Source organism: Mizuhopecten yessoensis, unplaced genomic scaffold, assembly GCF_002113885.1.
Source record: "Mizuhopecten yessoensis strain PY_sf001 unplaced genomic scaffold, ASM211388v2 scaffold11145, whole genome shotgun sequence".
Lineage (NCBI taxonomy): Eukaryota > Metazoa > Mollusca > Bivalvia > Pectinida > Pectinidae > Mizuhopecten > Mizuhopecten yessoensis.
In genome coordinates this window covers 2,849,067-2,864,537 of record NW_018408902.1, presented here as the reverse complement: position 1 = coordinate 2,864,537, position 15,471 = coordinate 2,849,067, and the positions used below count along the sequence as shown (strand labels likewise).

The 15,471-nt window shown below is 36.2% G+C and overlaps 1 protein-coding gene across 1 annotated transcript; it reads right to left on the bottom strand.

Moving 5' to 3' along the window:
• Window positions 1–8,856: 8,856 nt before the first annotated feature.
• LOC110466808 (paternally-expressed gene 3 protein-like) lies at window positions 8,857–11,451 on the bottom strand. Its single transcript, XM_021523568.1, has one exon. The coding sequence runs from the start codon at window positions 11,449–11,451 to the stop codon at window positions 8,857–8,859; it is 2,595 nt and encodes an 864-aa protein (XP_021379243.1).
• Between the last annotated feature and the right edge of the window lie 4,020 nt (window positions 11,452–15,471).

The following is a 15,471-nucleotide window of genomic DNA, read 5'->3' as shown; positions in this document are numbered from 1 at the left end:
TTGAAAACACCATCAATTCAACGTTAAAACTCTATGGAAGTATACAAAATACTCAAAATTGGGTCGTTGGAAGCATTAAAATATGGACCATGAAAAATACAAATAAGAAAATTAACTGAAACATGTTATTTTGCTGATAATTCATCCAAAAAAGTAACCAGAATATAAAAGACAATGTTTTCATTTAATTTGTAAACAGCAAAATATTGACATTATTAAGTGATAATTCGTGTGTAAAGTAATTATTTGCAGAAAAACATATCTAAAGAAATTAACGCCTCTCCAAACCAATACAGCTTATCTACAATGGTAAAGAATTAGCTTACAGAAACATATCCCCCACCTAAACATAGCATGTTCCCCAACCTTAATCAAGCATTTTATCTCGCCGTAAACTTAAACATGTATCGCCCACATTGACGTAAACATATCCCCGACCAAAAGAAACGCGTTTTCTCTGATAGGAAACATATCCACACCTAAAACAAACATTTTCCCACCTAAACCGTAATAGTGGTAATAATATTCACACAGGCACAACATAACCATGCTTCTCTTGCTTGAACATAATACTTTTTCCTTGACTAGAACATAAGCCCACAAATTGATGATAGGAGAAAGATGATGTGACAAACTATTTTTCATTTTTGTTTGTTTTTCTATCTAATTTGTGTACACACACACACATCCATAAACAAATATTTCCTAATTATTTGTATACAAATTGGACTCCATGACACCCGCCTACCGTTATCTATTTCGCAATTGTTATAGGTATATCACATGGTCATCTGACGATTCGCAGACGTGCCTTGGTTACCTTGACACTGTTACTAATAACGCCCATACAGTCAAGGTGACATACTTACCTAGGGACGAAATAATCATATGGTACAGATAAAAGCTTATTTGGATTAGCTACCTGCACTGACATACTAACATTTTTAAAAGGCGCTTCCTCCTTCGTACTTCTACTAAAAACAATGCACGGTCGTTGTAAGTGCAGAAATATTATCATCTGTATAGGAAAACACATAAACATTACGAAGGCAAATATTTTTATGATTATTGGATTTTAGATTTCAAAATAAATATAATGTGATAAACTGTTTGGAGTATGTTGATCAAGATGCTAATGTGAATTGTCCTTAACCCATATGTTCGACATTTTTTTGTTTAGTATAAGTTCCTTTATGTAACACATGAATTCAGAAAAAAATGAAATATTCGATTGAAAAGAGGAAAGCGCAAGTGATAAAAATAACATAAGTGTTTGTTTGGTTTCGTCTTTTGTTTTTTCTTATTTATTTATTAATTGTTTTCGATAATTGACCGAAAAATATTTGAGGATTATCATTTTTAAAAGATAATTAGTTAACTATTTAAAGAAACTTATAACAATGCATAACAAGACGTTAAGATTATGTCCTATATGTTCTATAAAGCGAAATCTATTAAACATATCTCTTACAGTTTACGTGTTACAACATCAAAAATAGCCCTCGGCAGACTTTGCATACATGACATAGTCAAATCATCGTTTAACATGAAAGAAACATCACAGGAAATAGAAATAGCAAGCGAATCTTTCATTGGTGATACCTGTCTACTTTCGTCTTATACCTAATTCGTATATAAGGAATTAACAAATTTAGATATGTGAATTTTCACAAATCGTTAAAAAAAATTGTGAGAGAAAATTATATTCAAACAGTGTGTGAATAAATATATCTTAACGTTCGATTAACGTTTGAATTTTTTAATATAGTTTTTTTACATACATGCTTTCATATCTGAAAACAAGATAAAACATGTAGAGTTATGATTTATGACAACATGTGATATACTCTACCTTCAATATCTGAGACACACTTGTTGTTGTTACCTGTAATCACAAAGCCAATATAATGTCATTCATACATATTACAGTTATGAAACCATAGTGAAACTTTCATTTAATATAACATTTTGGCATATTCGTAATGTTTAATACAACAAGATATAATTTGTCTCCCAGAAATCGATGTTAAAACGCCACATACGCCTCTTTGTCGTTTGCATATCTTGCCATGTACCTACCTTATCACATTGACAATAATCTCACTACCAAGCTCTATGAACCTTCCTAGAGTATGTCATTAATAGTCACATCACTACCAAACTTTATGAATTATATTGATGGTCACTCTAGTACCAGATTATAGACATTTACCAACATTATGATAATGAGGGTGACCTCACTACCTAGCTCCTAATTTACTCACATTATGACATTAATGGTCACTCTGGTAGAAGATTCTATACATTTACCAACGTTATGACAATTAAGGTCACATCACTACCAAGCTGTGTGAATTAACCCACATTATGACGGTCAGCCTAGTACCAGAGTCGAGACATTTACCAACGTTATATCAATGAGGATCACCTCATTGCCTAACCTTATGATAAATTTCACGAATTAAATGTCTTTCCTGAGTAACGTAGTAGGCTTCGAAACTGATAGTGTTAACTGATATTGTTAACTGATAGTGTTAACTGATATTGTTAACTGATAGTGTTAACTGATAGTGTTAAATGATAGTGTTAACGTGCTGTAGTTGACTATTGTCGATGGGCCGTGAAACAATACAACTTCGATGCTCAAGAGTCTACTGCAGTACCAGAGTTTTCTTCACAGATGCGTCCTGGTGACTGTTAAGTAACATTACAAGGGTGTCCAGTGGCGAGGCGTCGATCGATCTACAATGAAGAATTATCATGGTATATCTATCGGGAGTCATGTGGTTCAGGAAACGCTTGACCTGCCGGAACATCTGGTTTCAACTCCGTGATATAATGGGCACAATTAATTTTTCACACTAATACATGATATAAGTCAATGGAAAAATATACCTATTCCATTAAGACGTCATTATTTAGTGTTATGTGCAGACATTATTTTCCGCAAAAAACACTATCAGGAGATCAAGCACCAGAAAGTTAAGCATGAGTCTTATCATAACTGATATCAGTGTGTCATCATACGTTATAAACATCATGGCTACTCTATTAATCATCTAGTACCTGTCTTTAACATGTTTTTGCATCTACGTACACACCATAGATATATTATTCCATTCTTATGTAAGACATATTTGTATAACAATTGTACTCAACATAATTATAAAAGTACATTTTCTACAAATCAAAAATTATAATATAACATTACTTTTGGACTATGCTAATACATTTTTGTACTGATTGTTTTACAACTATCATATATTACATTCTTGTACACAGCACAGCTCTTTGTATGTACGTACATCTACGTAAATTATACGTATACAATAGCATACATGTTTGCGCTTATTTTATCTTGTAATATGAATACCACTTGTGATCAAGCACACAGAAATTATACATACCGTGTGATCCTAAAACATTTACGAAAACTCGTATCAAACATAAATAAATCATACCCACTATCTATGGTTTACAGCTCGATAGGTCTAGTATTACGCGTGATCTTGTAATGCTACGTTTACTCAAGAAACTATTTACTACAGCATGTCCAAATCCTAAACCTTCTGATGCAATATTCTCTCGGCATCTTACACGCATCTCAGATACAGTGTAGTGTATGGGGGTTTCTGATTTACCTTTGACGTTACGGTATTGAATTCAGGGCCATGTCACCCTCTCACTGAAAGCGGACATTGTTTTTGTAGTTATAGTACAATATTACTTAAAGTTTATGATGACATCGTAAACTTTCTGATGTAATGCCTTCTCAGTTTTACAACACCGTAGATGGTATTTGTTACCAGCACAGACATCGTCACACTAATGAATATAGTCCACACTCATGTAACACATCGTCAGTGTCGGATGTACGTGTTTATATGCTGTGTTTACTACGTATTATATACAATGGGATGCTGATACTGATGTGATATTTTCTCATCCTCTTCAAGCACACATAATTAGGGTATCATCAATATTGATATTTATATCTGTAAGTTCGAGAAATCTTGTCTTTATCAGCATAATTACGATAACGCTACTGTGACGACAGTTTCTTGAGTTCGATTGTTCCAAGTGTAGTTTTTTTTCTCAATTTCACTATTTTATCATATAATAATAGATAGGAAGATAAACGTAACACACATATTTGATTACATCTTTAACCCTTTCACCACTGTAGACCATAATGGACTCATCCAGACCAATGCATTGTAGAGTCTACTTAAGTTACATAGGGTTGAAAGGGTTAACATTTTGTAATAGATACCTTACAGTATGCCAAAAATGAATACAGCACTGCATCATACAACTGTTCTTCATTACTAGAAGTTTGTCGTTAAGCTACCCAGACTTTTCCCAGCAGGGCTTTGTACACTGGCTTTTATATAGGCTTCGTGAATTATTGAACTTAGTACTAGCGTACTAGCCGTTTACGTCTACAACATATCCACCACTTGTCCCTGATCAGGAACAATCGGTAATCCAACACACTCAGCTGGTAGCTATAATATTTACAGCGCCATGGAAACAAAATCATTGGCATGGATTGGGCTGTCAACAGGAAGTAAACATCAATGGTAGATAGAATTATAACAGATGTTTCAGCAGCGACAAAGGAAGCAAAAATGTCTCGTGTTTCTTACCGCATGATTTCAATATGAAATACTGAAATACTACTAAATTACATTCAATTTAAAAAGGTCACATTTCTCTACGAGTTTTAATGATTTATAGCTATGGAAGACCACACAATACTTGATCCGCAATAACTCCACTGTATCTGAAGCCCACTACAACTACTTCCTTAACAGCTAGCAATATTATCAACATATTTCGTGGAACATTTTATGTCTGTGCATATAAATAAGACGAAATATGTAAATTTAATTGCTTTTAGGAATAATGTAAAAAATATGAAGGACACAATGGAATATAAAGAAGGGTGGGTATATATTGCGAGTTGTTGCAGATTATGCATGCATGCATGCTTCTTAAGATTTTAGCATTGACATGTAGAAATATTAAAATATGTTTATGTGTTTTCCAATACAGATGATAATATTTCTGCATTTACAATGACCGTGCATTGATTTTATTAGTACGAAGTACGAAGGAGGAAGCGCCTTTTAAAAATGTAAGTATGTCAGTGTGGGTAGCTAATCCAAATAAACATTTTTAACTGTACGATATGTCCATTTCATCCTTAGGTAAGTATGTCACTTATATTGAACTTGTTATTCATTGCATCATTGCATTCAACATTTGACTTGTTAGTATTGCACATTTTAATCCGATGACGATAAATAAAATATTATCAAAATGTTCACATAGAAATTGTCGATGTTTGTTCAGATTTAGTAAAGCAAAAAACAAAATAGTAGGTAGTCGTGTTACTCCGAAAAATCCATTTAATCAAAACTCATTGGTGCGTCAAAAAGCCTAAACAGCGTTGATATCCGCACACTACGTCAAAGAAGATACATAGAAGAGTATGGAATTCTCTTCAACTGTAATAATTCCATTAAATGTCAACGAAACACAGGAAAAAAATATGGTTTCTTTTTCAATACTCGAATTAACAATATATTTTACTCGTATGGTAGCCTTTTTAATAATAACGGTGCCGCGGTGGCCAAGTGGTTAAATCGTCTGACTTTCTGCTAACACAAGCCCTCCACCACTGGGTCGCGGGTTCGAGTCAGACGTGGGGGAGTTGCCAGGTACTGGTCGCAGATCGGTAGATTTTCTCCGGCTACTCCAGCTCTCCTTCGCCACCAAAACCTGGCACATCCTTAAATGACCATAGCTGTTAATAGGACGTAAAACACAAACAAATTGTCACACTCGTAATTTCAACAGACATCGTTATAAATTCATCTACCGCTAGAATTGCAGATAAAACTATGTAAACGAAGCCTAATATAAAGGTTATTAGTTATCCAATCAAATATCAACTCTTTAAAAGATAAAAACATACTTGTATGCTGTGATAAAGCTGGTTGACTAGATATCAAACGTTACATTGAACAGAAGTAGAAGGGAATTGAATGAGAAAAAGTATACAGTCAACACAAAATGTTTCAATGCCCATACGAAGAGACAACAACTAGGATACTTACCACTACAAAAGCAAAGACATAAACAACTGCAATGAACACATTAGCTTTTGAAATATGAAGACATCTTACAAAAGAGGAAAAAATACAGTGTCATAAACATATTAGGAATTACATATAATCATATGTTATATATACTCATATGTTATATATACTCATATGTTATATATAATCATATGTTATATATAATCATATGTTATATATAATCATATGTAATTGAATACCGAGTTGTATACTGTAGGACCCCTCGATTGATCTGAGATGTATTCCGTTAAGTGTTTGAGTATCGTCAGAATAAATGAATGAATAATACCACTGTAACTCTGGTAGTATAACGAAATAGGTGTGAGTTACAAATCAGACCAAGGATATACATAAGGGTATACCTGCACCAACTGATGCATCGCACTGATCTATCTTAATGTTTATCACGACAACTTTTGTGATAACTGACGTTTAAATGTATGAGTCAGAGCCTTTCACACGTAACAAATAACCTCACGTCTGCATAGGTATGAACTATATGCACCGGAGGAGACGACGATATCAAGTAAAATAGGCGTTCGATGAAATATGGTTTTGATCACGATATCAAAGCGAACATACTGACAGGAAACGAGAAACACGCAATTGTAGAAATTGATCCGATGTCGATATTTCCTTGGAAGGATTCTTGTAATACACCCAAATGTGTTATAGGCTATGAAAAATACATTTATTGTTTTATCTAACATACACTCGTGTTCATGCTATACACATAATCAACTTTTTCACTTGATGGTTATGTTAAAGTGTTATACCAAGTTATATATTAATTTAAATTTGGATTCTTAGTCAGTAACACGTTCTCAATAGACTGATGGATATGATGACAAATTCAAAACTCGCATTTATCCGTGAAAATGTTCAGTTACAATCATTTTGTGGAGAGGACAGAAAACAGTGACTTGATATATCTCCTAGCTATTTGGCAGAGGTAATTACCTCTAAATCGATATATCAAACACATAGGAGATTAAATCAGTTACTTCAGAGCAAAAGGCGTCATGTTAAACGCATACATAAATATATAATTGCTTTAAAATATACTGTTCATACGGAAACGATAGTAATGAAAGAATTAAAATTACAAGGCTTTGATACCTATGTTAATCATGACTTCAAATAATTAAGTTTTCATTACTTGTTGATATTTTATATTTCTATTATGATAAAGAACGTGTTGTGTTCACAATGTATTGAACGTGTCATAATTTAGGTGTCGTTGATACAGAGATAGTGCTCGAGACGACACAGCAATTCTGGGTCAAACGGTTAAAGGTAGCATTGATATAAAAATTACCATATATAGTAAAAACAGAGTATGCCTGATGCCCTTATTTGGATGTTTATATTTAGTATACACCATCAAAATGTCCTGATACACGTAGTTGATATGCAATTTCACGACTTATCACTAACGATCGGAGAAGAGATGTCGTACGATTAAAACTAATAATGAAACTAAGTTATTATTTTAAAAAGTGAATTACTCAATCTAACATGTGATTACAAAGTCAAATTAGTGGTTAAGACATATATTTGTATATATGTGAAGTTGGGCGTACATCTTTAACAGTATTCAAGCAATCAAACAGGGTAATGCACAACTCTTTATCCATACACGTTTAATTATATAAAAATATGATTACATATTAAGTCAGGTCGATAAACACAGCAAAAGAATATACTTCGAATATTATCCGTACGTAAACCGTCCTTTTCTCGTTAGTAACATCTCAGCTTCCACGGCTTTACGCGTTTGCATGTCGCAGTTGATATTGTATTCAAGAGCTTGGTCTAAACAATTCCATGACCGATTAACTTCTGATAGGGAAACCCACAACACAGTATTTCCAGAGATGCAGGTTGATGAAGACATTGCCTAGTTGTTTAGCTGTAGCTAACCTGGTTCATGCTCTGAGCACGTGACATTACTTGGATTTGACCTAAACATGCAAGGCATGTATCATCGATGAAGAAGGAGACGCTTACTCTTCCGAATCAGTTTTAATGTTGACATTTCTTTGTTCATAGTTTGCCCTTTGCTGTTTTATCGATTTTGAGCTCGAATCAGGGTTTTTGACGACTCGCTTTGGGCCCGTTTGTATCGACTGTATGCGTTAAAGCTGTGGGGCTTTTCGTTATACCATAGGTTCGAGTTTGACCTTGTATGTTGACTCTGTGGGGCTTTTCGTTATACCATAGGTACCGAATTTGACCTTGTATGTTGACTCTGTGGGGCTTTCCGTTATACCATAGGTACCGAGTTTGACCTTGCATGTTGACTCTGTGGGGCTTTTCGTTATACCATAGGTTCGAGTTTGACCTTGTATGTTGACTCTGTGGGGCTTTCCGTTATACCATAGGTACCGAGTTTGACCTTGTCTGCTGACTCTCTGGGGCTTTTCGTTATTCCATAGGTTCCGAGTTTGACCTTGTATGTGGACTCTGTGGGGCTTTTCGTTATACCATAGGTACCGAATTTGACCTTGTATGTTGACTCTGTGGGGCTTTTTGTTATAGCTTTTCGTTATACCATAGGTTCCGAGTTTGACCTTGCATGTTGACTCTGTGGGGTTTTTCGTTATACCATAGGTACCGAGTTTGACCTTGTATGTTGACTCTGTGGGGCTTTTTGTTATATCATAGGTATCGAGTTTGACCTTGTGTGTTGACGCTATGGGGCTTTTCGCTATACCATAGGTATCGAGTTTGATTTTAATGTTGACTCTGTGCGGCTTTTTGTTATATCATAGGTATCGAGTTTGATCTTGTATGTTGACTCTGTGGGGCTTTTCGTTATACCATAGGTTCCGAGTTTGACCTTGTATGTTGACTCTGTGGGGCTTTTCGTTATACCATAGGTTCCGAGTTTGACCTTGTATGTTGACTCTGTGGGGCTTTTCGTTATACCATAGGTTCCGAGTTTGACCTTGTATGTTGACTCTGTGGGGCTTTTCGTTATACCATAGGTACCGAGTTTGACCTTGTATGTTGACTCTGTGGGGCTTTTCGTTATACCATAGGTACCGAGTTTGACCTTGTATGTTGACTCTGTGGGGCTTTTCGTTATACCATAGGTACCGAGTTTGACCTTGTATGTTGACTCTGTGGGGCTTTTCGTTATACCATAGGTACCGAGTTTGACCTTGTATGTTGACTCTGTGGGGCTTTTCGTTATACCATAGGTACCGAGTTTGACCTTGTATGTTGACTCTGTGGGGCTTTTCGTTATACCATAGGTACCGAGTTTGACCTTGTATGTTGACTCTGTGGGGCTTTTCGTTATACCATAGGTACCGAGTTTGACCTTGTATGTTGACTCTGTGGGGCTTTTCGTTATACCATAGGTACCGAGTTTGACCTTGTATGTTGACTCTGTGGGGCTTTTCGTTATACCATAGGTACCGAGTTTGACCTTGTATGTTGACTCTGTGGGGCTTTTCGTTATACCATAGGTTCCGAGTTTGACCTTGTATGTTGACTCTGTGGGGCTTTTCGTTATACCATAGGTTCCGAGTTTGACCTTGTATGTTGACTCTGTGGGGCTTTTCGTTATACCATAGGTTCCGAGTTTGACCTTGTATGTTGACTCTGTGGGGCTTTTCGTTATACCATAGGTTCCGAGTTTGACCTTGTATGTTGACTCTGTGGGGCTTTTCGTTATACCATAGGTTCCGAGTTTGACCTTGTATGTTGACTCTGTGGGGCTTTTCGTTATACCATAGGTTCCGAGTTTGACCTTGTATGTTGACTCTGTGGGGCTTTTCGTTATACCATAGGTTCCGAGTTTGACCTTGTATGTTGACTCTGTGGGGCTTTTCGTTATACCATAGGTTCCGAGTTTGACCTTGTATGTTGACTCTGTGGGGCTTTTCGTTATACCATAGGTTCCGAGTTTGACCTTGTATGTTGACTCTGTGGGGCTTTTCGTTATACCATAGGTTCCGAGTTTGACCTTGTATGTTGACTCTGTGGGGCTTTTCGTTATACCATAGGTTCCGAGTTTGACCTTGTATGTTGACTCTGTGGGGCTTTTCGTTATACCATAGGTTCCGAGTTTGACCTTGTATGTTGACTCTGTGGGGCTTTTCGTTATACCATAGGTTCCGAGTTTGACCTTGTATGTTGACTCTGTGGGGCTTTTCGTTATACCATAGGTTCCGAGTTTGACCTTGTATGTTGACTCTGTGGGGCTTTTCGTTATACCATAGGTTCCGAGTTTGACCTTGTATGTTGACTCTGTGGGGCTTTTCGTTATACCATAGGTTCCGAGTTTGACCTTGTATGTTGACTCTGTGGGGCTTTTCGTTATACCATAGGTTCCGAGTTTGACCTTGTATGTTGACTCTGTGGGGCTTTTCGTTATACCATAGGTTCCGAGTTTGACCTTGTATGTTGACTCTGTGGGGCTTTTCGTTATACCATAGGTTCCGAGTTTGACCTTGTATGTTGACTCTGTGGGGCTTTTCGTTATACCATAGGTTCCGAGTTTGACCTTGTATGTTGACTCTGTGGGGCTTTTCGTTATACCATAGGTTCCGAGTTTGACCTTGTATGTTGACTCTGTGGGGCTTTTCGTTATACCATAGGTTCCGAGTTTGACCTTGTATGTTGACTCTGTGGGGCTTTTCGTTATACCATAGGTTCCGAGTTTGACCTTGTATGTTGACTCTGTGGGGCTTTTCGTTATACCATAGGTTCCGAGTTTGACCTTGTATGTTGACTCTGTGGGGCTTTTCGTTATACCATAGGTTCCGAGTTTGACCTTGTATGTTGACTCTGTGGGGCTTTTCGTTATACCATAGGTTCCGAGTTTGACCTTGTATGTTGACTCTGTGGGGCTTTTCGTTATACCATAGGTTCCGAGTTTGACCTTGTATGTTGACTCTGTGGGGCTTTTCGTTATACCATAGGTTCCGAGTTTGACCTTGTATGTTGACTCTGTGGGGCTTTTCGTTATACCATAGGTTCCGAGTTTGACCTTGTATGTTGACTCTGTGGGGCTTTTCGTTATACCATAGGTTCCGAGTTTGACCTTGTATGTTGACTCTGTGGGGCTTTTCGTTATACCATAGGTTCCGAGTTTGACCTTGTATGTTGACTCTGTGGGGCTTTTCGTTATACCATAGGTTCCGAGTTTGACCTTGTATGTTGACTCTGTGGGGCTTTTCGTTATACCATAGGTTCCGAGTTTGACCTTGTATGTTGACTCTGTGGGGCTTTTCGTTATACCATAGGTTCCGAGTTTGACCTTGTATGTTGACTCTGTGGGGCTTTTTGTCATATCATAGGTATCGAGTTTGACCTTGTGTGTTGACGCTTTAGGGCTTTTCGCTATACCATAGGTACCGAGTTTGATTTTAATGTTGACTCTGTGCGGCTTTTTGTTATATCATAGGTATCGAGTTTGATCTTGTATGTTGACTCTGTGGGACTTTTCGTTATACCATAGGTTCCGAGTTTGACCTTGTATGTTGACTCTGTGGGGCTTTTCGTTATACCATAGGTACCGAGTTTGACCTGGTATGTTGACTTTGGGGGGCTTTTCGTTATACCATAGGTATCGAGTTTGACCTTGTATGTTGACTCTGTTGGGCTTTTCGTTATACCATAGGTTCCGAGTTTGACCTTGTATGTTGACTCTGTGGGGCTTTTCGTTATACCATAGGTTCCGAGTTTGACCTTGTATGTTGACTCTGTGGGGCTTTTCGTTATACCATAGGTTCCGAGTTTGACCTTGTATGTTGACTCTGTGGGGCTTTTCGTTATACCATAGGTACCGAGTTTGATCTTGTATGTTGACTCTGAGGGGCTTTTTGTTATATCATAGGTATCGAGTTTGATCTTGTATGTTTACTCTGTGGGACTTTTCGTTATATCATAGGTACCGAATTTGACCTTGTATGTTGAGGCTGTGGGGCTTTTTGTTATATCATAGGTATCGAGTTTGACCTTGTGTGTTGACGCTTTGGGGCTTTTCGCTATACCATAGGTACCGAGTTTGATTTTGTATGTTGACTCTGTGGGGCTTTTTGTTATATCATAGGTATCGAGTTTGATCTTGTATGTTGACTCTGTGGGACTTTTCGTTATACCATAGGTACCGAATTTGACCTTGTATGTTGAGGCTGTGGGGCTTTTTGTTATATCATAGGTATCGAGTTTGACCTTGTGTGTTGACGCTTTGGTGCTTTTTGTAATACTAAAAGTACCGAGTTTGCCTTGTTTATGCTTTGTAGTTCCTTTTTTCAACTGTACTTTCAGGGTTTATTAAATTTGACTGTTATTTTTACAAAAGATACCAAAACAGTGTTTAACTCCAACAAAATATGTTGTCGTTGATATCTGCTACTGAGAGAAAAGAATATAACAGAGTGCATAGTTACTATAACATATTACTAGAAGAGTATAACAGAGTGCATAGTTACTATAACATATTACTAGAAGAGTATAACAGAGTGCATAGTTACTATAACATATTACTAGAAGAGTATAACAGAGTGCATAGTTACTATAACATATTACTAGAAGAGTATAACAGAGTGCATAGTTACTATAACATATTACTAGAAGAGTATAACAGAGTGCATAGTTACTATAACATATTACTAGAAGAGTATAACAGAGTGCATAGTTACTATAACATATTACTAGAAGAGTATAACAGAGTGCATAGTTACTATAACATATTACTAGAAGAGTATAACAGAGTGCATAGTTACTATAACATATTACTAGAAGAGTATAAATTTGACTACAATATTTTCACTTTGTTTCTTCAAAACGAGCGTCCTATTTATATAATTAGGAAAAACAATACATTTAGTTTCAAGATATACAAAATATACTTACACTTCTGAACATCTGTTTCAGAAATAATGAATACTTTCGTTCAAATACTACCTTGGCTCCGTACATATTACGCACTGAGGTGTAAATGAAAGTCTTTTAAATAGCTCTCCTATGGTAAGTATTTAAAGATTTATAAACCTATATTTACGTCAATGAAGATTTGTTTGCCTTCAGATATAATAACGTTTTGATCAGATACAAATAGGAATGAGCGAAACTGTATTGTTGTATCTGTAATGATATTAGCATTAATGCGTATTTTTGGCACATAATTGAGCGGATTGCTCCATATTAATACAGTTATTAATGCTTGATCCCGTAAATGGCATACTGTCTTTATTTGATTATTTAAATATGACGTAGATGGCACACATGGTATTGTCCGGGTCCGTAGTTATATTACAATCCACTCATTCATAAAAACCTGTATTTAAACGTAACTTTGAAATATGTTTAAAATATGACGTAAGTCTTTGTCTAGCAATTTAATTTTGATTCCTCTCCTGTCTAACGTTACTACTTTGATGTCAGACTTACTATCAGTTAATATAACGTTATGCTTTATATTGTGTCTGTAATAACTCGCTTTATTTAGATCTTATATACACAGCAACGGAACTCCTTATGATAATTGTATGGTTGTACCACATTGAAAACCAAGAGCTAAACAGCAATTTATAATGTCAAATTTGCTTCAGACAAAAACAGTGTACACTAAAAGTGACATTACATTGGCATCAACCAAGAACAGGAGAGATGAACAGTACATCCCTTTGACATCCACCAAGAAGAACAAAAATAACGTCATTACATTAGTACCAACAAATATCAGAAAATGAAGTATTTGGGTCACCTGCTCGACCAAGTGTGTTGATACGGGTACTCAGAATCCATTCAGACCCTCTTCGCGCTTCTATCCGTGCAAACAAAAGTGTTGTAAAATGAAGTTTACATAATTAACAACACCGACATTTTTCATCACATTCGCGTCAATCAAAATTGTGACGGAAATAATGACAACACTTTGGCATCAGCAAAGAACAGAAATCATAACATCACATTGGTAAAATAAAGATCATAAACATAATTCAGAACCTAACATCGAAATCAACCAAGAACACAAAATAAATAAAATAATTAATATCATCATTTCGGATCAACTTAGAACCGACTGGAAATAACAACATTGTCTTGACATGAACAAAGAACAAAAAGCAATTGAACAAAAACATCACAGCCAACATCTTTTAACATGTTTGGACTCATTGACGTAAAGATCCCGTCATATTAGGTCCAATACTTTGACCTTATGTGTTGACGCTTTGGGGATTTTTGTTATACTATAGATACCGAGTTTGACCTTGTGTGTTGGCGCTGTGGGGCTTTTCGTTATAGTATAGGTACCGATTTCGACCTTGTGTATTGACTCTGTGGGTTTTTTCGTTATACTATAGGTACCGATTTTGACCTTGTATGTTGATGATGTGTGGTATTTTTGTTATATTATAGGTACCGAGTTTGACCTTGTGTGTTGACGTTTTGGGGCTTTTCTTTATACGTGTATCATACATGTGTCATAGGTACCGATTTTGACCATGTGTGTTGACTCTGAGGGGCTTTTCGTTATACTATAGGTACCGATTTTGACCTTATGTGTTGACGCTTTGGGGCTTTTTGTTATATTATATGTACCGAGTTTGACCCTGTGTGTTGACGCTTTGGGGCTTTTTGTTATATCATAGGTACCAAGTTTGACCTTGTATTTTGACGCTTTGGGGCTTTTTGTGATATAAAAGGTACCGAGTTTGACCTTAAGTGTTGAAGCTTTGGAGCTTTTTGTTATATTATAGGTACCGGGTTTGACCTTATGTATTTTGATGCTTTTGGGCTTTTTGTTATATTAAAGGTACCAAGTTTAATCTTGTGTTTTGTCGCTATGGGGCTTTTCGTTATATTATAAGTACCGAGTTTGACCTTATGTCTTGACGCTTTGGAGCTTTTTGTTATATTATAGGTACCGATTTTGACCTTATGTGTTGACGATTTGGGGCTTTTTGTTATATTAAAGGTACCAAGTTTAATCTTGTGTTTTTTCGCTATGGGGCTTTTCGTTATATTATAAGTACCGAGTTTGACCTTATGTGTTGACGCTTTGGGGCTTTTTGTTATGTTAAAGGTACCAAGTTTAATCTTGTGTTTTGTCGCTATGTGGCTTTTCGTTATATTATGAGTACCGAGTTTGACCTTGTATGTTGAGCCTGTGGGGCTTTTTGTTATATCATAGGTATCGAGTTTGACCTTGTGTGTTGACGCTTTAGGGCTTTTTGTAATACTAAAGGTACCGAGTTTGCCTTGTTTATGCTTTGTAGTTCCCTTTTTCAACTGTACTTTCAGGGTTGATTGTATTTGACTGTTCTTTTTACAAAATATACCAAAACAGTGTTTAACTCCA